The 23738-nt window shown below is 32.2% G+C and overlaps 1 protein-coding gene and 1 long non-coding RNA gene across 2 annotated transcripts; one reads left to right on the forward strand and one right to left on the reverse strand.

Annotated features, from left to right (window-relative positions):
- Positions 1-76: 76 nt before the first annotated feature.
- LOC140046353 (uncharacterized) lies at positions 77-23280 on the reverse strand. Its single transcript, XM_072090973.1, has 8 exons — positions 22515-23280; positions 11365-17937; positions 9378-9784; positions 3861-4082; positions 3582-3768; positions 3062-3252; positions 2600-2801; positions 77-2213 (listed from the first exon to the last, which is right to left on the reverse strand). The coding sequence occupies exons 1-8, from the start codon at positions 22960-22962 to the stop codon at positions 1495-1497; spliced, it is 8949 nt and encodes a 2982-aa protein (XP_071947074.1). The 5' UTR covers positions 22963-23280; the 3' UTR covers positions 77-1494.
- Positions 1958-3173, forward strand: LOC140046355 (uncharacterized). Its single transcript, XR_011844764.1, has 3 exons — positions 1958-2097; positions 2344-2402; positions 3093-3173. It is a non-coding gene; the product is annotated as an uncharacterized lncRNA (long non-coding RNA).
- Positions 23281-23738: the final 458 nt, after the last annotated feature.

Here is a 23738-nt window from a genome sequence, read left to right on the forward strand (position 1 = left end):
TTATCTGTTTTTACAGAATACCTCAATGTCTTTGTCTCTGAATTAATAAACTTGGTGGGCTAATATCACTTTGGGTGGGCTTATATAAAGGCCAGTATCATAATATCAAAGGTTATAAACACTAAAATCAAATTAACACATGTTTAAATATACATTTTAATAATGTGAATAACTGAAAATAAAAAGTCTACACTATTTCAATAATTGTAATTCTGACGTAATTATGTGCCAATAAATATAACTGCTAACGTAATTGTATTTATTTATTTACATTATTTTATATACTGTATCAAGGTATAAGTAAAATATTTTGAGTTAAATGGATAAAGATGGAAGATACATTTGCTGCATAATTGAATACAGTAATACTGTTTTATTTTTACGTTGATATTTCAATCTTCTGTACCATATTTCACTTTCCATAATATGTTCCAATTTTTTTCCAGTTTGGCCTGGAAATGTTTCCCTGTATTTAATTTTTTTAGTACTTTATTTGAAATAACATACTTTATTTTTAATATATATTATTTTTCGTATAGGTATATGTAGAAAATCACTGGTATTTTATCATTATGGTTCAAAATGGTTATTCTATAAAAATAGAATAGGAATTACTGTGTTACAACAATTTCAGGTAAGAACTTATGTACTTTATTTTTCAATTCAGTTTCCAATTTTTAATTAGTTATTTAAAACGTCAAATGTTAACATTCAACTTATGTAAGGAGAAGTTATTTTTATATCTCCATGTATAAGGTGCCAGTTTTAAATCTATTAACCCTAGCCTTACCAAATATTGTTGGCACAATATGTGTTCCTCATTTCCCAGACACAAATTGTCATGGCAATAAATTATACATTGTAATCATTACATTATTATGTTATAAACACGCTTTATATCTTATAAGTCCTTACAAATTAAAAATTTATATTTTAATCTTAAACAAATGTATAATATTTTTTTAAAAAACCAAAAGAAAATAATTACATAAATTACTGTTTACTGTCTCCCACAAGATTCACATTATAACAAAAATTGTTGCATGTGAGTATTTCCTATAAATGTCAACTTGCAGTAAAATATTGTATCTATAGCCCTGTCTACACTATTAAACTTTATGTGACAAAAAAATGTGCCCATATATGGACATGATATGTCATATCACTACCATATTTGAGCATATCACATCACACTTTTTTTGTCAAACAAGTTTGATTGTGTAGACAGAGCTTAATAGATTAATTAAAGTCGTTTATCTATTGTTATCCTATATATATTCTATTTCTTGGTCAATAGGCATTACCTGTCTCCTGAGTGTATCATGGGACTACACCTGGTCCTTTAAGGATAATCTATTGTTTTGGTAATTAACAGAATTGTACAAAATTTAAATTCTATTTATATAAGATAATGTACAAGTTATTGATTTTATTAAAATATTTGATAAAAATACTTATTCTTATACTGATAAAAAAAAATTTCTAAAATCTCTTTTAATTTACATTTTCTTCAAAGTCTATGTTTACTTTGACACAGTGACCAGTAAGAACGTCCAACGCGCTAACTTTAATCTCGGTGTCGCCATACTGCATTGTAAGCCGAATTTCTCGTCGTTGCAAATCATTCAATTGTTCTATCATTGACAAATCAATTTTTAATGTTCCAAACTTTTTAACGCCTGCATCTGTGATAAATTTAACGTTCTTCTTCTCGCTACAATAAATACTGATTAAAATCTCTTTTTGATCTGGTTTTGCAGGCGTGTAACTCCGACATACTTTTTCGCCAGTTTGGACTGCCTGATCAACCTCAACCAACTTGTCAAAAACATCTAAGCACCATTCTACATTATCTTTGACAACTTTCTTTTTCTGCGGGTGCTTTTGTGAATCAAACTTGTTCAGCACGCCGACACCGTACGTCAACTTCGATTTACGTACTCTAATAACCGTAGGATCCATACCGTACATTACCGCGCCTTTCAAGACCGCCATCGTAACGTCCGGAGGAATGATCACCTGTAGGCGATCTTGGAATTGGTTGCGTATTGTGTTTTTAACAAAAGGCGATTCAGCAAAGCCTCCGACTATGAAAAGGTGAGAAATGTTTCCAATGTTTGGTTCATTCAATACTTGTTCGATGCATTCTGTGATGTTATTTATAGATGGTTGGAAAAGGGACTGCATTCCTTCTAACGAGAAACGTATCATTCCTGTAATTCAAGAAAAAAAAAGTTAATTTGCATTAAGTATTACCAGGGAGTAGGACTCGGGGCGGCGCATTTCTTTCATTGGACACCTAAAATAAATTGTGAACTAATTTATGATATCTATTTTTGACAGACTATTGATATTATACGTTAGCGCTCAACCGTGACAAATCCGCACCTGAATATGAAAAGGTAAGATAAAAACAAATATGGTATAGAATCCAAAAATCGTTTGTTTAAATCAATCAATCAATCAATGTCTTTATTCATGAAATACATACACATCAATTAAAAAAAACATGAAAGTTTGATGATGTAATATATTACAAAACAAATCTTAAAATTGGTAGTCAACGCGATACTATGAATCAAAAAAATATATAATATACCTTGAGGAGACCATTTCACATCTTCACTGTTGTAATCTTTCAATGCATTTTCAACTGTTGACGTCTTTGTAAACTTTTTGTAATAGTCAATGAATGAGAATGGGAGCGACACATTCAATGGGTTGCTTTTCCATGGCTGTATGTTTCGTTTTCTTGCTTCAAATGCTATCATTAGATCCACCCATCCAGCTGGCCGTTTTACCTATGGAAAGTAAAAGAGGCATGTCAAAGGTTAAACTTTGTTAAACTTCTTAGGACTAGACATTTACTGATTCTGTAGTTAGATAGAGTTGTGTATGCATTTGTCCATACAGCAATTAAACAATATACAAGCAGCTTTCCAAGGTTTATTTTTACATTCACACTGACTAAATACAGCCCCCCTATCACTCCTGACTATCTCTTAAAGCAATGTGAAAGAGATAATATAAATTTTTAATTACTAAATAAATGAGCATTTACTTTGAACTCATCAATAAAATCTTGTCCACAGATCTCAACCAGAAGTTTTTGAAACTGCCTATCAACACTGATCGAACCAAACGTTCCTCCTGATGCCCTATGAACTTCCACTAGACCATTATGATCTTCAATTTGATGGACAGTGATGTCGACAGTTCCTCCACCGCAGTCTACAACAATGTATCTACAACCTAATTGTGAGAACAAAACAAAAACATGTTGTTTCTGCTAAATTTAAAGGTATTGTTTTTTTCTATCCTGGTGGAAATTAAGAATCTGTCCCATACCAATGGGCAGGGATATTAGCTTTGAGAATACCTCTTTACACTATTTGATAGTGTGCAGTAATATACATTATTTAATAATCCATAAAATGCTAAAAAGTTGATCCATTCAAATGCTCAAGATCTATTAGTCCTCTCCATCGCCATAAAACAAATATGTATTTCTCATAACCTTTGAACAAAATACTATATGGCATTTTTATCTCTATGGAGTTTTCCTCAATGACCAAAGGTACCTTTTGTGAGATTCTCTGGAACAGTATACAGTGATGCATTCATATTTTCCACTTCAATAATGCTTTTTCTTTTACTTTTATCAGGCACAAATTCTGTTTTCTTAAGCTGACGAATATAGATAGATGCAGCTTCTGGCTCCAGGGCAATTGTCAACTGATCTGGGTTAGACGGAGAACCAATACCAGCCTAAAAAACAAGGATAAATAAAGTAACAATATATATATTTTATAACAAAATGATTTCATAGTTTAGTACAGTGGAAGCATATATTCATTTACCAAATAAGTTGCTTTCCTTATGAACTGTTTAGCTTGCTGTTTCCAAATTGCTGGCACGGTCAGAACCCAGCGAATGTCCTGCTGGTCCACGTGATGGTCACTGCGGTCAGACACATCTTTTAATGCACGGTCCTTAAAGAATGCAAGGGCTAATTCAAACAGCTTGATGGCTGGTACATGAATGCCATTGCCTGCCTCTATCTCCGTATCGAGATCTAAATTCTACAAGAACAAATATTTTATACAGTAATATAAAGTAAGATAAAAATATTTCTTTCTTAATCTTACCATATCTTTAATATAAAAATAGGTAACGTCAACCATATATTGAGTATAAAACAGGTTGGAGACCATTAGAAGACAAAAAAAGAAGCAAGGGAAGGGAGATGTCAGAAAGCAAGAGATTGAGGCCTGGAAGCAACACTCTAAAGCTATCAGTCCAGAAGACCATGGCTGATTGAGATAAGTATGAAAAAAGGTCATTGTATTTCTTGTACAATATATCATCTTGTTGCATGTTGTTAAAGTGGAGAATATGTAAATCAGTATTATCAGTTATCATAATTCAACTACCTCCTCACACCCCGCTCCCTTTTCCCCACACCAGATAGATTTTGCACAACTTCCCGTAATTCTTCCCTTTAAAAAGATTTATCAACACTACCACCTGTGTAGTAAATAATAATCAATCTATCCACATTGTATTTAACAAGCCAATTTGAACCTGTGATAATTGCAATAAATTGAACTCCATTTATCAGCTTATACTGTACATGTAGTTCAATAGTGACTGATCATAACATAACTACAGGCCTATCAACAAGACTTCAGATTTCTCTTCTCATGTACTGTACAGTATTGTATATGGACAAATATGCAGTTATGCAGGTGTTAAGTGACTTCTCCCATCGGCAAGGTTAAAGGTCGCCTATGGATCAAACTTAATACATCTTCAATTTCATATCCTCAAAATAATGAGCACACTATGTTATCATTGGTGACAGATTATATTTCCAGAAATTGGAAGATTAGAATAGCACTATTGAATACATGATGATTTCGTAAATTAAATTATTAACTTGTTGATTACATACAATCGTTTCTTTTATCAATTTAACATGCCAGTTTAATGTCAAAAAACTTTCGGTTTTCTTTGTGTAGCAGAAAGTTAAAATATAAACACAGATCAGCAATGGTATTGCCCCTTTAAGGTCTTTCGTGGAACGTTCTGTTCAGAAAGTGTTGCACTAATTTGCCTCAACTATGGTGGTATGCCCTAACACCAAGAATATTCTGCTGGACTAAAACGACGTCACTCATGCAGTACTAGATAACTAAAGTACTAATAAGTGATTTAGTGATTAAGATTATTAAATTAAATTATAAATGTACGTTTTAATACAACAGGTTTTGTCAAACTACAGGTTGATCATTAAGGAAAATTAATATGAAGAAAAACAGAAATGGAAGATGATAGCTCATTTAATGGCATCATAAAAGCCTCGGGCAATAGTGTTCCATCTCTTAATTCCATTACAAAATATTATTGTAAACATACATTATTCATTGACATACAGTATTATAATTACTGACCCAGGAACAAATGCTTAAATAAATCATTTCAATATTCAATCAAATACACAATGTTTGATGTGCAGATATTCAATATATTAATTGTTACGCAAAGATCATTAAAGATAGTTTGCTATTCATGTATTCAAGACTTTCCAAACACTGTAAAATATTTGATTTATTCAATTATGCTGTTTTATATACATGTAGACTTTTTATTTTGTGTGGAAAAATATAACTGCTGGGCACCAGCACATTTTGATGTTTTGTGAGCAGTGCTTGACAAAAAATAGTTTATAACAAACCTTTTGTTTATTTTTGTAAGCAATTGGTTTTAAAGAGATGAAAAGAGAAAAGAAAGGTTTGAGCAATACTGACGTACCTCTATGCTAATTATATGGTATCTTTTTGGCAACAAAAATAGGCGTTGTCTCTTCACATAGATATCATGCATAGGTACCATCATGGAGAAATAAGTTTTCCAATTCTCCATGATGGCATGAATAGGTATCATGATACGCTGGGAGTGGGAGTGACCAAGATTGACAATTCAGAGTCAGACAAGGATTAATTGATAATCTGCTGTAATAATGGATTAAGTATTAGATTAATGACCTTACAGGATCTTTATCCAATAAATATTTTATAATGAAAGATTACTTGCTAATCCATAATAACTCTATGCTAATCCCCAGAAAAATAGATTTAAATGCCTATTAAAAATGCTAAAAATGTTGCAGAATGATTAAAAATGATAGTTTTTAAATAAATAAATGTTCAATTTTATTTCTTTAATATGACCCTGTAAATTTGGTATATTTTCGGCTTGCAATTGATTTTATTTGCCTGGTTGCAGCCTTCAAATATTGAAACACGAAAGACGCCCAATTCTAAATATTCTATTGGTTGTTAATTTCAAATATTTCTCAATTTGTTCAGAAGAATTTAAAAAAAAAAACAGTTGAAACTGGAATTTTAAAAACTAAAACACATTCTCTCACATCCTATAAACAAACCCTTCAGAATGTAAACATCTTTAAGGCATTTGTCTATCTTTTATTACTACTAACATTTGACAATTTTTTTTAAATTTTGCTCTGTTAGAGTTTATGAAACATGTAATGTTCTTCAAGGGGGGCCCAGCCGGCCCGGGGCCCCTCTAAATTTCACAAATTGTAATGCAAAAGGACATCAAATTAAGTTCAGCACCCTATTTAAAAATCCTGGATCCGCAACTGTTGGCGAACCATATGACTAGGGTTGACTTTGTTTATCGTTTATAAAAACTAATATTATAATATCTTTTTAATAATCATTAAGAAATAAATAATCCTCATTTGCAACGTAAAGCTAACAAACATGGCCTTTGAATATTGGAAGTTAAGAAAAATGGCCTTTGAATGTGCCTCCCTCTGGTCAATATCTAAAGATAAACATTAAGATACCTTGGCTTCTGCAATCCATTAAGTCTACCTCTTAAGCATAAAACACCTCTGGAAAGCCTTACAAGAGTGTTCATGATTTGAGCCCTGGGACAGGGTTTATACAAATCCTTCGATGAGCCTACCGGGAACCAAATTGAGTCACAAGATTTTTTTTTACCTGCTGCTGAGTTCACTGACTGGTCAAATTAAGAAATGTTATTATTATTAATAAATTATAACTGACATCAAGGAATAAGATTTATTTTTATGTGGCTTTTTAAGTTTTGCTTTATTTTATTCTGTTTGTTGGTTTGTTACATTTATTTTCCACACATTCAACAAAAGAGAACAGATATTTATACTTTAAAGAAAAAATAGATACAAAGAAGACAATGTGTGAAAGGAGATCAAAATAAGTAATAATTACTATAAGCATTGACCATCTAAGCAGTTGTCGACATGACAAGGAAACTAAAAAGAAGATGTCTGTATACAATTATGGAACTGTCAATTGATTCTATGTATTGTTTTACATTTTTTCTCTTGAAGTGGCAACCACTTGTGTTTCATTATCTGCATTTAAATATATGTAACTGTCTTCATTTGGTTATGTAGAACCTGTCTATTGTATAAAATAAATAATTTTTTACACAAAATGCTTCAGAATAAAAGAATGAAATAAACAATTTAATTACGGTATTATATATACTGTAGTACAGTATCAAAAATTGATACAATAAATTAAATGTAATATGAGTAGAAACCCCTCCTTTATTAAGGAGATATTTCTCAATAAAACAAGGGGAAATATATGTTTTAACACTACAGCCAATTCAATAGACACCTCTATTTAAGGGACACTTTTGTTGGAAGAACTTCCAAAAAGAAAGAGATGTGTATAGTATCTGGTAGGACTTTTTTATAGTAGTGAAGAGAATTACATTATAGTACAACCCATAATGTGCCTCATCTTAAATAATACTCCAAGGTGTTTATATTGACCCCAGCATGACCTTGATATGTACGCTACCTACCTACCGCAATCTAATAATAAACTACCACAAAACTGTAACCCAAACCAAATTTACATATATATTGTAGGTCGAAAAATTATTAACATTTTAAAACTAAATCAGAAGTTTGGTGTATTTAAAAAAAGTTTTTTACAATTTTTATGGTTTAATAAATTGTGTACGTACTTGACCTTAATTTTCTTTTGCATAAGATTTTTTTTAAAGATGATAAAAAAAAAGCTTCATTATATCACTTTACTGTTTGGTTGTGATGTTGGTGTTAGTTTCCATGGTGACAATGTTATAACATGATATTTTGGTTTGGATTATAGCCAAATATTTTTTGGTGATATGATTTTATTGAATAGAGTTAAATTTATTAATATATTTGTTTACCCTCTATGTTACAGTTCATACTCTTATGTATAGCATGTGAATCCAATGAACCCACTGCTTAGTAAAACTATGTGACTGTTATGTAGATTTTATGCAAATCAAAATTCTTGCATAATTAATTAGGTGTGGCTTTCAGTGTGTTGCTTCCTGTGAAAGGTATACACTTTACAACTATTTGTTGCATTTGGATGTCACATTACCCAAACCACTTATACTAACATGCCCTTCCCCTCCCAAACAAAATTTGTAAATGCAAGCATTATTAAAGTTTAGCACTCCATTTTCAATTTCTAAACCCTGGTTCCCCTCCGTTCCCAAGCCCCCACCCCCACTTAAATCCCTGTATCCAACACTGCAATGACATATACAATGACACCATTTTGTTGTTAATATGACCTCTATCAATAACACAAAATTAACATTTCCAGAAATATCTGCATGAAATCACAAATTTAATAGTAGTTTATCAATACCCTGACTCCAAGCCTTAGGATACTTCTGTATTCATTTTCAGGGGAATAAAGATGGTCTACCTGCATTTCTTTAGTTACACAGTGCATGAACATTCTTATTGCTTGTATTATTCTCTAGTGTATCAGATTTATCAAATAACACAAGCTTCAATAGATACCTTATCAACAACTTCAACAGATTGGAATGTGAGAAATCAACAACTTCATCTATTAAAACTATTTAGGCATTATATACTATATATTGTATATAATGCCTCAGAAGTCAAGTCGGTGACAAAAACCTTGTGATGAACAGATGAATATATTTTGTACTTACACTCAACAGTAGTGCGCAACATTTCCAGGGTAATAAGTAGACTGTTCTCAGAGAGTCGTGCAGAGTGGAGGGGTGGGGCTTTTCACTTGCAACGCCGCCTCATGCTTTGTGTAAATTATGAACTACTTTTGACATTTATTTTTGACATACACTTTTGTTATAGCGCTCTTCTGTTAAAAAAATATTGGATCCTTTCCTGGTTGTCGTATCTCCTTTATATGGGTCTGTTGATATGTAAATATTAAATGTTCCCACAGAATAAGAACAGAATAATGCTTGAATTGTTTTGTAGTGACGCCAGAATTGTTGAATAAAATTCTTACCTGATTGGTGTGAAGTGGCATTTTAAAGTTATCAAAATACAACCATTTCTGAGCCTCTTTGTGTTCCATATCATGATAGAAATCCCTGGCAACAAAACCAAACGAATGAAACTCTCCTTCAGGTGTCAGAAGTAAAGTTGATGGCATCTTCGTATTCCATACTCCAGGATCTCCGCCCTGCCACTTGCGCATTACAAATATCTCTTCAGGATTTGTCGGAAAGCAGTATGCATACCCACTAAATGTTGAACCAAAGTCTATTGCAATCACCACTTTGTAGGTTGTGGTAAACTGAATTGGTAAAATGCTTGGATCTTCTGGTAGTTCTGGTGCATTTTCTGGATCACATGCATTGCTGTTGTTGCGATGTACACTCTTGAGTGGTGTACTTGTTGACGGCCCATCTTCTTTAAGGAAAAAAAGTAATACACAATATGTAAAATGGTATCAGTTTTTGAGAAGACAAAGGTGAGTTTCCCACATTTTAAAGAAATTGAGCAATAATTGACGAAGATATTGATTGATATTGATATTGATAAGTATATTTATTGTCATTTGTAAATATATAACATTTACATTAAAATGAATTAAACGGTTTCGGCTAACAACAAATAAATAGAACTTAAACTACATAGTGAAACAATCCCACGCCGGACACCATCCTGGTACTTCTAGAACTGGTTTCAAGGTTGGTAAACAACATACATTAGATTTAAATTGCTAGATTTTTAAAGTGCTGTACAGTAGTAAAAAAAATCTTCCAATCCAACCAATATTACTAAACTATTATTAAATGTTTTAAAACTTTTAATCATGGAAAATAATAGTGTTTTATGACACATTTTTAGTCTTTGACCTCCCCCCACCCCCTTTTAGCAATGTCAAACATCCTCACTCATCCTTGAATGCAATTACTTGATGGTCAGTGCCACTGCAATGAAGCATAAAGGTAACATTGATACAGTACATCAACATGTTTACAAAGTACAATTTCTAATATACCACCTTGTATTTATCTTAAGATTGACATTTACCACAAACAATAAACAAACATGATAAAGTTTTAAAACACTTGTAACAGTAACAATAAACTGAGGCCAGATTACTCTTTCTAGCAAATAGCAAAGTGGTCAGTCAATACTGATATAGCTATGTTGACACTGTACATAATACTAACCCTACAACAACAAACAATTGTAGTATCAATTCTGAAGTTTTTGTTTCTAGAATCACTCATGATATTAGTAAAACTCTTACTCATGATTTTATTACTACACTTACTTAGGATTTTAGTACTACTCTTACTCCTACTCATGATTTTAGTCAAACTCTTATGATTTTAGTATTGTTTTAGTAGTAGTACTACCCTTACTACACTGATAAATTTAATCTTCTATTAACTTCTTTTTATGTATCTCCGTAGAAATCATTTTCAGTATGGTAGATTGTCCAAGTATCATTTCCTATACTTGTAAATTGATACAGTTATCAGATTATCAAGATTCAAATATTAAACTCTGCATTAATATTATCACCGTAACTAAATATTGTATTTACACTTTCCTTTTCAAGACCCTTAAGTTGGGTCGGCTTGGCACCATTAATTTAAAACCCACTGGTTTAATCAAAGAGGAATGATATTGATATTCTCAAGATATGATACTTGATGCATAGCATAGCATAGAATATTAACGTATTTAAACTTCTATACACCAAGTTCCATTCATTCATATTATATTATATTCTAAATTTCAACGTACAGTAATTTAAAGCATGGATGTAATTGTTTTGGGGTGGAGATGTGCAAGACACCCGCCTTTAAAATATTAAGTCTTTCACCCTTCCTGATCTTATTTTAAAGCCTTCCACCCAGCCCAATTTAAAATTCTGGATACTGTTGCATATCCCACCTACCCAAAGCATTTTGACACCTATCCCTAGACATCTCTAGCTACATCTCTGATAACAATATAAAATATGTACTTACCCAAATTAAATGACACGTCTCCAGATAATTTTAGATGTTCATCTGTATCATCAAAAATAGATTCATCTTTCAGGTCTTTTCTCTTTTTCCCTTTACTCAATTTTGAAACCGAATCATCTGACGAAAGAGAATAGTTATGTGCTTTGACCGTTCCTGATGGAGAGACGACAGCTGGTAAGGTTTTACTCTTTCGTTTCCCAGAGAAACTTATCTTAGGCAGTCTAAAACCTTTTCTTTTATTCTTTTCTACCAAAGAGTGACTGGAACTAGAACTTTTTATGTCTTCGTCAGCTTGACTAGAGCAACTGGTCTCCATAGCAGAAACATCTGCTGATGGATCAACCTCTGCAGAAATTCCTGCATTTACTGAGAATTCTTCTGGGCATCCAAAACCTGGAAGGCTTACTTCCCCTTCACCAACTCCTGAAGAAAGTCCAGAATCAGAGGCAGTAAATGCTGGACTTGGTAAATCCTTGTTGATATCTGTAATGCCACCACCAGTACTTGATATATTCAATTTTAAAGGTTCGTGTGAATCTTTAATAATTACATCAACTTGTTTATGTTCTGCCGTGTCAATCTTTATCATATCCAAATTGTTTCTTTCTTGACCCTCTATTTGAGGTCTTAATTCAATTGTATCGACAACATCTTCTACAGAAGTTGATATGTTTTCTCTGTCGGATGGTAATTCTAAGCCAGATGCATTCAGAGAGAGATCTGGATCTGAGGTATCTGCTTCTCCTTTTAATTTCACATCAGAAATGATAGGTTTTTGCATGTCAACTCCATCCAATTCATCTTTCAGATCAATTACTATTTTTTCTTTATACACTTTTTCCTTTTTACTTTTTGATAATTTGAAATTTAATGAAGGCATTTTGATTTTCTTTTTAGGTTTTGAATTAATGACTTCATCCAATTGTCCTCCATCAATTTCACTTTCTAAGTTTTTAACCTGTAATGACTTGTCCACAGAAATATCTGGTAAACTCCTGGCAGGTTCAATATCAACTGATGAACTAGGAAGCAATGTTGAGTCCTCCTCTTCTATGGAAATAGGAAGTGATAATGACAATGGTCTTGGTTCAATCTTAAAATCTTCATCGACACCATTGGTTGATGAAGGAAGAACTTCCATCGATTTTGGGCGTCTGAGATTTTCAGTATCCATATTTATTTTGTTGGTTTTATTTTTTCGGTTCCACAAATTAGGAAAGTTGAATGAAGGTAAAGTAAAACGTTTCTTCTTTTTCTTTAATTTTGGACTCGATAGCTCAGGTTCTGAACTTCCTTTCCGTAAACGCATTTTCACACTTCCCTCGATGCTAATGCCACGACTGACCCTAGGCTTGAAGTCTAACTTGGTTTGAGGAAGAGTTGCGGATTTCTCAGATTGTTGAATATAATATTCTGTTTGTAATTTTTCAGTTGATGGTTGTTTGACAATTTGAATATCACTTTCTAGTTTGGTTTTGACAATCTCGTCTATGTCTGTTTTTAAGTTAACGCTTAAAGGTTGAGACTCTCCCAAATCATAAGAATCAACACCATTCTTTGTGGTTGGTTCACTCAATTTAATATTCGCATCTACTTCATTTTCAAATAAGATAGGATTATCTACATTAACTTCTGAATCTTGAATGTCTTGTAAGGTTGGCCTACATGTATCCAATTTTGTTGCGTCCTCAAGATCTGTTTCAATCCCTAGATTAATATTATAATTAGATATCTCTTTTGTTTCAGGTTGATCAATGTTTATTTCAGCTGAGGTATGAAGTTCTGGAGTTTCCCCTTCAGAAACTATACTTGAGCTTTCTTTGTTTAGCAGAACATTACCAATATCGGGAACTGTTACATTGATGTTTTCTGTTTCATGTTTTGGTACGTTTTCCATCTCCAAATTTTGTGTTGGTATATCGATATTCTCTCCCTTATTGTCCATATTTATGTTTATATGAAGTTGTGGATGCAATTTTATTTCATTCTCATCCACATCAATTTTAATTTCAGCATCCTCTGTTGGATAGTCCAAAACTTCAGGTAGTTGGCATTCAACCTCATTATTGGTTTCGACAACAGCATTTGTTCTTAATTTCTGACTCTGAACTCTTGCATCAACATCGGGCATACATACTTGTAATTCCTCTCTATCAAGATTTGATTCTGGTAATTCTGACACTACCAGATTGTTAGTATCAATACGTTTATCATGTTCTGCCTTAATATCAACATCTGGTGAACATGTTGTTAAATCATCTATCAAATTATCCTTTTTCTTTTTATCCCCAATTCTTGGGATATGAATGCCTCCTAGCAGGCCTTTCTTTTTGTGGGGTTTAGATTTCTTGATTTCTTTTTCTTTATTTCCATTTCCGTCATCATAACCAGCACCTATTTCAACATCACTGTTGATAGTAATTCCTTCATCAATAGTAGCTTTTAGGCTTAAATCTTCAATATCTGGGTTTTCCTCAATAGTATCCAATGCTAAAACATCCCTATCTTCTAAATGTAACACACCTGGATCAATATCTGTCTTTAATACCTCAATATCAATATCTGCATCAATATCTGCTTCAATGCTAGTGTCCTTTTGAATTTCTATTGTGCCTTCTATGCCAGGTTTTTCTTCACTTAGTCCTACGCCACTTTGAACTTGATCGCTCACACCTGGTATTGGAGTTAAATCACAATCCACCACACCTTTATTTCTCTTCCAAGAAAACGATGGTAGATGTATATTAATCCCACTAAAGAATCCTTTCTTCTTATTCTTAGCATTGTTGTCATCATTATGGTCAGTGATATCATCTGAACTGCTACTCCTACTTTTTGAAACGTTATCATTCTCCATAATACCTTCTTCTGGAATACATTCAAGCTCTTTTTGTTGAAAATCTGTTCCAAATTCTGGAGTTTCAAACTCTTCAAAGTTGTCTTCATTTAATTCAACATCCACATTCAAAGAGGTTGAAATTACAGAAATCTGTACTTCAGCATCAGCATCCTTTATTTCCTTTTCAATTGAGGATGTGGTATCATTAATTTGATTGGACTGAGGTATGTCTGTATCAACTTTTGACTCCTCAATTTCAATCATTTTATTCCGATGTTTTTTCCCTCCAAACTTGGGAAATTGTATGCCCTTTGCGAACAACCCTTTCTTTTTCTTTTCATGTTTAGAAGAAAGTTGAACTCCATCTTCTTTCAAATCTGAGGATTCTGTTGTACTTATATCAATGGGAAAGTCACCTGACACATCACCTTTCAATTCTGAAGTGCTATGATTTTTTACATCAATCTCCTCCTTTAGGTTTACATCAGTTGCCTGTGCAATTGCATCTATTTCACTTTCTTCTGGACACACAGAATCATTTAATTCTGGGTGCATAATATCTACATCAATTCCATCATGTTGTGATAATTCAATTTCATTGTTTTTTCTTCCTCCAAAATGTGGAATATGAATGTTGAATCCACTGAATCGATTTTTCTCTCCTTGGTTATTAATTTCACAATTATCAGATATTGTTAAAATGTCTAGATTTGATTCATTTTCAATAAGACAACTTTCATCTACATCTTTGTCTAAATCTCGTATCTCGCCATTGCCTTCAAAATTTGAATCTTTTACAACTGTAAACTTTGGATCAACATTTATTGAGGTAGTATTTAAATCACAATCTAAATGTTGTGGTGTCTCGACTCCTATGTTACAATCGACATCCTTGCGTTCAATACCTGGAACATTAAAACTGATTTCAGGTGATACCTCAGTCTCTGCATCAATGTTTTCACTTGAACTATCTGAAATGGCAGTGTCTTTCATATTCCATATCTTTCTGTTGTTACGCTCTTTTAAATTCATATCAAACACATGCTTATCTTCTTCTGAAGATTTGCTTGAAATTTCACAATCCACATCATCTACAGCTGGTCTGTATCTGTCTTCTGAAAATTCTTTATCATCATCTAGAATCGATACGCTTTTGATAAACGTTTCAGAATTACCTTTATCGTTATTAAGAACAATTCCTTTATTTGTATCTTGTATGTTAATGTCGATAGCTATATTACAATTATCAATACTTTCTTCCATATCAATACTGCCCTTTTTGTGCTTACTTCCGAAACCTGGCATGTGGAACCCGGAAAAGAACCCTTTTTTCTTTTTGTTCCTATGTTTATTTTCCGATTCTATTCCTTCCGATGTTTGTAAATCTTCCTTATCCACATCAATACGTAGATCTTCTGATTTGTTTGCCGTTTTATCACCATTATTATCATCAAATGTTACTGGTTTATGGTCACTACAGTTAGAAACTGCCCGAGCAAACTTTATGTGAACTATTTTATTTTCAGTATTACTCTCTTTTGAATCGGCCTCCATAGTTGTACCTAAGTCAAGTACTTTATGGTCTTCTTTCTTTACTGGCTTTATATTTTCTGCAGCTTCTATTCTATCCGTACCCAAAATAACTTGTGCTTTTTTAGGTATTTCTTGCCAAGCAATACACTCATTATCTCCTTCAATGTCTGGACTGATTGCTAAAGACTCTAAATCTGGCTTTTCCTTCTTTCCGCCAGATATCTGTCTAGCGAACCCACTTCCAAAAATGCCTTTGTTTTTCTTTGTTTTTTTCTTAGTCTTTTTCTTTTTGCGTTTCTTCCCTTTTGACAACTTGAGCACTTCATCATCCGAACTAGTAGATGATGAAGCAATATCTTTCCCTGTCCACTGTATTTCTAGGTTTTTATCTTCTATTGGTACACCCTCTGTAGCTTCTCCTTCAAATCCTGCATCAACACCTATTTCTTGTGTTATACAGGAAGTCTGTGCATCATTTACAATATCAATCTTTTGACCATTTTCTAATACAAACTGATCCATATCGTTATTTCTTGTTACGCCTACATCAATGCCAACAGACCCCAAATTGCTCTCTTCCTCGATCTTACTGTCATATTTGTTACTTTTAAGTGCAATATCTTTTGAGATATCAACCCCTGCACAATTTTGAACTTCCAACTCCATAGGATATAGATCATCTTCACCTTGATTTCCAATATCAACTTTATTTCCTATGTTTAGTGAGATGTTGCGTTCGCTTTGACAAGTATTGTCGGTTTTAAAATTTGTCGTTGGTTGTGATACACCTCCACTTTCTAATAATTTTTCAGCATCAGACTTATTTGTATCCATATCTAAATTCATGTTAACCCAAACATTAGCATCCTCAAATTTTGTTGAATCTTTTTCGAAAGATGAATTATTTTCTATGTTGTCTGTTTCCTCTACCACCAGACCTGACATGTGAATTCCAACATTTGCCGAAATATCTTCATTTTTAGTTTCTTCTTTTCCTTCATTAACATCACTTTGTCCAGTGGCTGTTGTGTCTAATGGTTGACCAAGGTCCATCTGTAAATCAATGGTCTTCCGCCCTGTCGTTTCCACATCTTCCTGTAGCTCTAACTGTGTAATCTGCTCTTTGCTTATAGATTCACCTGAATCGTCTGGCTTATCATTCAACTTAAAATCTTCCTGTTTGGAGTTATCACTCAAATTTAATTCAACATTCTCACTGTTTGAGATTTCCAGACAGCCTTCAAATGTTGGAATGTTAAATTTTCCACCTGTTGCACTGGTATTATCTGTTTTAAGGTCCACTTCTGACGAACCTTTACATTCATCTGATCGGCCATCTTCTTTTACAGAAGACTGTATGGTTATCTCTGAATCACCTTCACCATTTACTATTTCGTTTGAAGCTCCTGGACATTCAATCAATGTTGTTGGTACTGAATCAGATTCCATTAATTCAACTGTAACTTTACTGTTCTTTTTCTTTTTATTTCCAAATTTAGGAAAGTGAAAATTGAAGATTCTCCGTTTTCGTTTTTTCATTTTCTTAGTTGTAACTTCTTTATGTTCATCGTCTGAGCTTGAACTAGGCGACGATGATGCATCAGAGATCTTACACTCTCCTTTAATCTCTGCATCATTATTTTCTATATTGTGGTTGTCTTCTATTACTGGTAAGTTGTCACATGCTAAGTCGTCATTTGCTAAATTTGTATTTATTTCTGTCTCCTCCTTATTTAAAATATCTGAATTGTTCATGTCATTTTCCATATCAAGTTCAAAATGGACTGATTTTCCAGGCGATTCAACATTTCTTTCTTTTGTGGTACATATTTCAGAGTCCTCAAATTGTTGAATATCAAAAGTGTTTTGTTCAATTCTTTCAATGCTAACTACTTCTTCTATTGCTTGTGATGTGATTTCTATCTTGCTGTTATTTGGATTTTCTTCTTGTAATTCTGAAAATGAATTAATTGTTTTTGATAATTCTTCTAGAAGTTGTGCTGTGTTGATGTCCCGGACATGTTCTTTGTCACTAGAAGGTAGAATTATTTTAGTTTCAACTTCTTCCATCACTTCAGTATTTTCTTCTTGCATAAAGTTTAAATTGTGTGTATACGATCCATCCATTTTATCTTCAATCGTAATTTCATCTGGCGCATCAACTTGGCATGTAGTCGCTTCTTTTGACATCACATTATCCACTGTAAATAATAAATATTAGTTTCAATACACAATACATATAAGTGTATATATATATATATCCAAAGGCAAATTAATGAAAAAATGACAATGAAGTGGCTGGATCTCAATTGAGATACAAGATAGATTTTAAAAAACGCTAAATCAAAACAGTAAAGTAAAACAGCCAGAAAATGTGCAGAGCTTTCGGGCAACACTAACTAGTATACCCACTAGCCCTAATATACTTTTTTCTTTTTGTCTGTATGAATGAAACGCTTTTATATATTGAACTATGAATAATAAATCAAAATGTCAAATTGTATTATTGTTGTGTTATAACAGAGAAAGAAACAAGCGCCTCATTAAGAAGTTTTAACGAGCTGCTAATGATGACAAAAGACAGTTATTTTACTTCGATGAGATAATACGCGCTTGTTCATAGCTATTGAATTTGGCTGAGCAACAGTGTTGCGGTGTTGGGTTACTGCTTGCTGTAGGTGTCATGCTGTGGGAAGTGCTTTTTACAGCTATACGGGTAATTAGGTTTATGGTTTACAAAACAAGTCTTAAATCTTAAAATATTTGGACATGGTCCAACTCCAATATTACAAATTTAGCTATAAACATTATTAAAGTAATGTATTAACTTTACAGTTATATATTTAAATATCTTGCTCATTTTTCAATCAAATTTTTCTATAAATCCAGTATAAATGTCACAAAAACACAATAATTTAAATGTCTTTCCGGCAATTTGTCTTTATAAACATCTTATACGTTAATTCATAATGAGAGTTTCCCTTTATATAACATTTTTAAATTACTGTATAGTTAGCTAAGCCAACACTATATATTTATTTTAACATTTGTTTGCATAATAACATTCACAATCCTCCTAATTACAGTACTGTAGTTAATTTTTCAAGAAAGTTTCGAAAGCTTACATCTTATTTTTATTTTTATTTTATTCATTTCGGCAATAGACATGAAATAATCATTGATTTATAACTACAATATGGGCAGAAATATTTAATAGTGTGCCTTATTTGACACTCTCTCCATTTTATAAAAGTATTTTGCCTAATTTCTTTTTTTTATTTTGTTGAGATTAACATAATTAGGGAGATCTCCCTGACATAATATATGATACTACCTACTGTATAGAAAAGTAGTTTGTAGTTTGACCTCTATATCCAACAAGAAAATCTATTTACAACTACCATCACTATATTCTCAGCAAGACACTCCACCCAAGTTCATGATTCAGTCTCACTAGGGAAACTTGTATTTGGTAAATTGAATAAAAACAGTCGTCTTTCTTGTTATCAAGTACAAATCAGATCAACCTTCTAGTCATTTTTTAAGAGCTTGGGGATTCCAACAAATGTTTATGTTTCTGTGAAACAGTCATTTTTCAAAATGTTGTCTTTTCATATTTTTTTGTGAACAGCAGGAGTTAATATCCAGCTGGCTCAAAACTCCAGAGAATGGAATTTTACAGTAGTAGCATTATGAAACGTAATACTATAAGGGATTCAAGTATTGGAAATTATGTGAAATGAAATCTTGAAATGATTTTGAGAGGTGCAGGATTGTTCCTTTTAAAGATTGCCTTACTGTGTACATTTATTTTCTATATCAATATTAAACTATTTATCTTCTTTATTGGCCTAGCATTCTCCTGAAGATGGTTGTAGCATAACATCCGGAATCATACTTTTATTTTCTTATGATCCAATTTAATTATTCTTAAGCTCTGTCTACACTATCAAACTTTATGTGACAAAAAAATGTGTCCATATATGGAGATGATGACGTCATATCACTACCATATTTGGGCATATAACTACATATACATCACAGTTTTTTTTATCAAACTACTTATTACCTTAATTTCCATCATTAATTCAGATATGAGTGTTACAATCTCTTACTTACCACCACCATTAAATTGTATAGATAGTGTAGACGAGCTTTAGAATGAAGCCAACAAGAAGGGATGTGCCATATATGGGCTTTATGTACTATATTTATGAACTCTATTTCTAGTTTCAGCCTACTACATCCCAGGGAAAAATTTCATTTTAAAATTTTGTTTAGCAATATTGCTAATCAAACTGATTTTTGAGTCAAGGAACATAGTTTTGTATTGTATTTTTTGCTATACAATTTTCAAAATGTGTAGCAATAAGGTTGTTTTGTATAGCTTTTTGCTATGCTACACTGGCGAAATTATTCCCTGCATCCATGTTGATCTTTCCATGTCATCTCTATTTAGAATTCCTGCTGTAACCCCCTAAAGAACTATGAAACCCGATTTAGTTTGAGCATTGGTGGTCCAATTAGTCTGAGCTTAATGGATGAAAGTAATATAATGTTTATAATAAACTTGTAAACAAATCACATACTCTTTATATAATTTCAATGTATATAAATATTTTTCAAGTGTCTGTTGTGCTGATTTGATGAAACAAATGTTCCACCATCTGCAAATCAAACTTTATCACATCAGGTGAATATATTTTTTAAGTCTCTTTTTTTTTAACATCTGTTTTATGATATTATATTATTTTTAATTCCTTTTACTATTTTTAATTCTTATTACTAATGTTTTACTCTTTTTATAAAATTATAATATTAATGATGCATTTGTATTTTATCCTTTTGTCATACTGTCAGTATTTTACCTCTGTTTATGATATTTTATCGTATGATTGATTTTAAATATATAATTTAATGATATTAACAAACTTGTTACTGTTTTATTGAAAAGATATTATTGATATCATATTATGCAAAAAAAGTTCCCAATCAAATATGACAAATGTTTTAGTTTAAGTTTTTCTAATAAGGACGAAACGAAAGTAGAATCAGTTTTGACGGTTTTCAGAATTAGGCTTACCATACTCTTTTTCTGTATTCACAATCTGTATGTGATTTATGCGAGGTTACTTATCATCCAAGATGGAATTTGTGGTATTTTTATCAAAACTTGGCAACTAATCAGTGGTTTCCCAGCAGGTTAGGGCAAACAAGGCCACAATACAGATTAGCACTCTCACTGGGCCATCCTCAAATAAACAGGTTGGCCTATAAACACTTTTATCATCAATACCAAATGTTTCATATCTTTTTACACCAATTAAATTCTACTTACTCTACTAACAAGTACCAGAATATTTTTTTTTGCTGCAGAAATAACTGCTTTCATGGATGGATGTACTGTAATTGTGCACTCAGCCTATGTTATAAAGACTACTGTATATTAATTATCAGGATTTCCACATCGCCTCACACCCAAGAATCTTCTAGATACTTAAAAGTATGGTTTTATTTTACTTTTTCCCACCCACCAACCCTTATTTTAAGGCTATATTCCTGTTTTATTAAATTGTATACATTTATATGTCATTCCAAAAACGCAATACCGTATAAAATATTATAAATTAGGTTCTTCAGAATTTTCGGTATTTTTTTAAACTTGATGTTTCTTTCTTTTCAATCAACCTAGACTGATTGATATTTTAATCAAAATTATCCCATTGAGATATAACTCATTGTATACATTATCTCTTCACTGGTTTTTACTCTGATAGGATTGAGCTGCTGGGTGTTAAATTTAATATAAGATTATTTTAACATTCCAGTATTTTAAAAATAACTGTTTTTAATCAGAACCATAATGCTGACTTTGATCTATTTAATTTATACAATTTTGTACAATTACTCATACACATTTGGCCCATATTTAAGTACACTGTGTCGCTTTTCTTTACGCCCTTTGCTTAAATGGGCTCCTTGTCTATACTACTTTTGTTTTTGATGTACACCCCCTTTCAAACATTAACAAAATTTATGGCCCATTTTTTATCAATTGCTATATTGTTCAGGCCAAAAATGGAAAGTTTCGATATAACTCATAAATGTCTTTATGACACTTTCTTTACCACTCAAGTTGAAAAGATGACAATGACATTACAATGATCAAACACAAATGAAAAAAAGCTTGTTAAAATGGGTTTTAAAATGGAATAAAGTTTATACAATGACACAATGTTGTACTGTTTAAAGAAAACGAGTGTGCCGTATTTATATCAAAGAAATAAATTATAGATCTCATAAAATAAAATGAATAGCCATTGGTAGTACTGTAGTATGTATAGTAGCATTATAAGTTACACATGGCATCACTGGTGGTACGAATTAAAACATTTGACATTTGTTAAATATAGTAAGTTGTAAATGGAGATATTTGTATTTGTAATGAGTACAATATAATTTTTAAAAATTAATAAAAATTTTTTTTTTTTATAACTTATTATTTATTAAAGATGGTCCTCTCCTAGAAGTAGTAGCCGCCCTATTATGGATACCCAATGAGGTAGTTCTACTGGCCTCTAGTCTAACTAGGATGGTCCTTTGGTCCATGAAAAGATGTATAAAATGTTAAATACCACCATCTATTCTAAAATAATACATTTTGGACTTATTATTGAGTTTCTTTGTCGTGCCTTGACCAAATGATACTTTGTTGTTTCTTGATTGTATACAAATGTTGATTTTGATCGAAATAAATGTTGAATTTAATTATTCTTACCTTCTTTACTGCATGTAGGCCTATCAATTTCAAGGTTAATTTCTGCTATTCGAGCTTCATCATTAAAAACACTGACTTGAGCTGTTTCACTAATTTTATTCAAAGCATCATCATTTTTCTTAGCTTTTTCAGAAGCAGACTTCTTACTTTTCCCCTTTGACTTTTTTTTCCCTTTTTTCTTGCTTGACTTTGAAGTATTTTCATTCACAGGTTGAATAAAATTTACAGATTTCTTCTTTCCACTCATTTTTGGTGGAGTGAAATCCATAGTTTTCTCAGATTTATCATTAGTTGTTTGAAATTCTACATCACAACCAATATTATCCATGTTAGCTCCAACTGCATCATCCTCAAGTGCTTTGTGGATTCCTGTCACACCCGTGTCATCATTGGCGTTTACTTCAAATTTAAGCGAGGCAGAGATTACTTCATCATTTTTGTTCGACATTTTGCCCTACCCCAAAGGCTTTACAAATCTGAATGAAATTCCAAGTTAGATTACTCCTTTATTACATAATGAAAACCTACATAAAACTTGGCACACATTTAAAGGTCAAATACTGTACGTACTCTGCTAAGCAATATACAAAGTGATTCTCTGTTGAGAGCAAACTTTGTTTGATGAAAACTTTGACCATCTGCTGATATATCTTGTGTACTTACTCCACCTGTGCAGTTGTGGCGTTCAATGAGATTGGCCAAATCCTTTTATGACCTTGTTACATGAAATCCGAAACCCATGCATGTAGTGACTGGTAGAAGGTCATTGGATTACTGGGTTTACTAGGATGAACACCCATGAATAAAATTAAGTTATCAATTTATTTAAAAACTCCATTAATACACCTAAATAATTATAGACCTTTTGATTTTAATGGATTCTTCATGTATGGTGATATGTATATTTTATACCTTTGGATTAAGGATTAAGTACATACATTTTTCAATGGATTGATTGAAATGTTGATTGGAATATTGATTAGGATGAAAGTGATGTCATGCGTTATCATTATCTATTAATAGATAGATTAATATTTTTATGATATTCACATCCTCTCCATATAGAAATACTAAATTGAAATATAGTTACTTTAGTCCTAGAGGGCGCTACCACAAAAACTATGGCAGAGCCATATATATAAAGAGTTGCAACATTGAAAATTAGAAGCCATTTTTGTGTCAAAGAATTCGCACGCTGAGGGCGCGCGCGTCTATTTCGTATAG

This window comes from Antedon mediterranea, chromosome 4, assembly GCF_964355755.1.
Source record: "Antedon mediterranea chromosome 4, ecAntMedi1.1, whole genome shotgun sequence".
Classification (NCBI taxonomy): Eukaryota; Metazoa; Echinodermata; class Crinoidea; order Comatulida; family Antedonidae; genus Antedon; species Antedon mediterranea.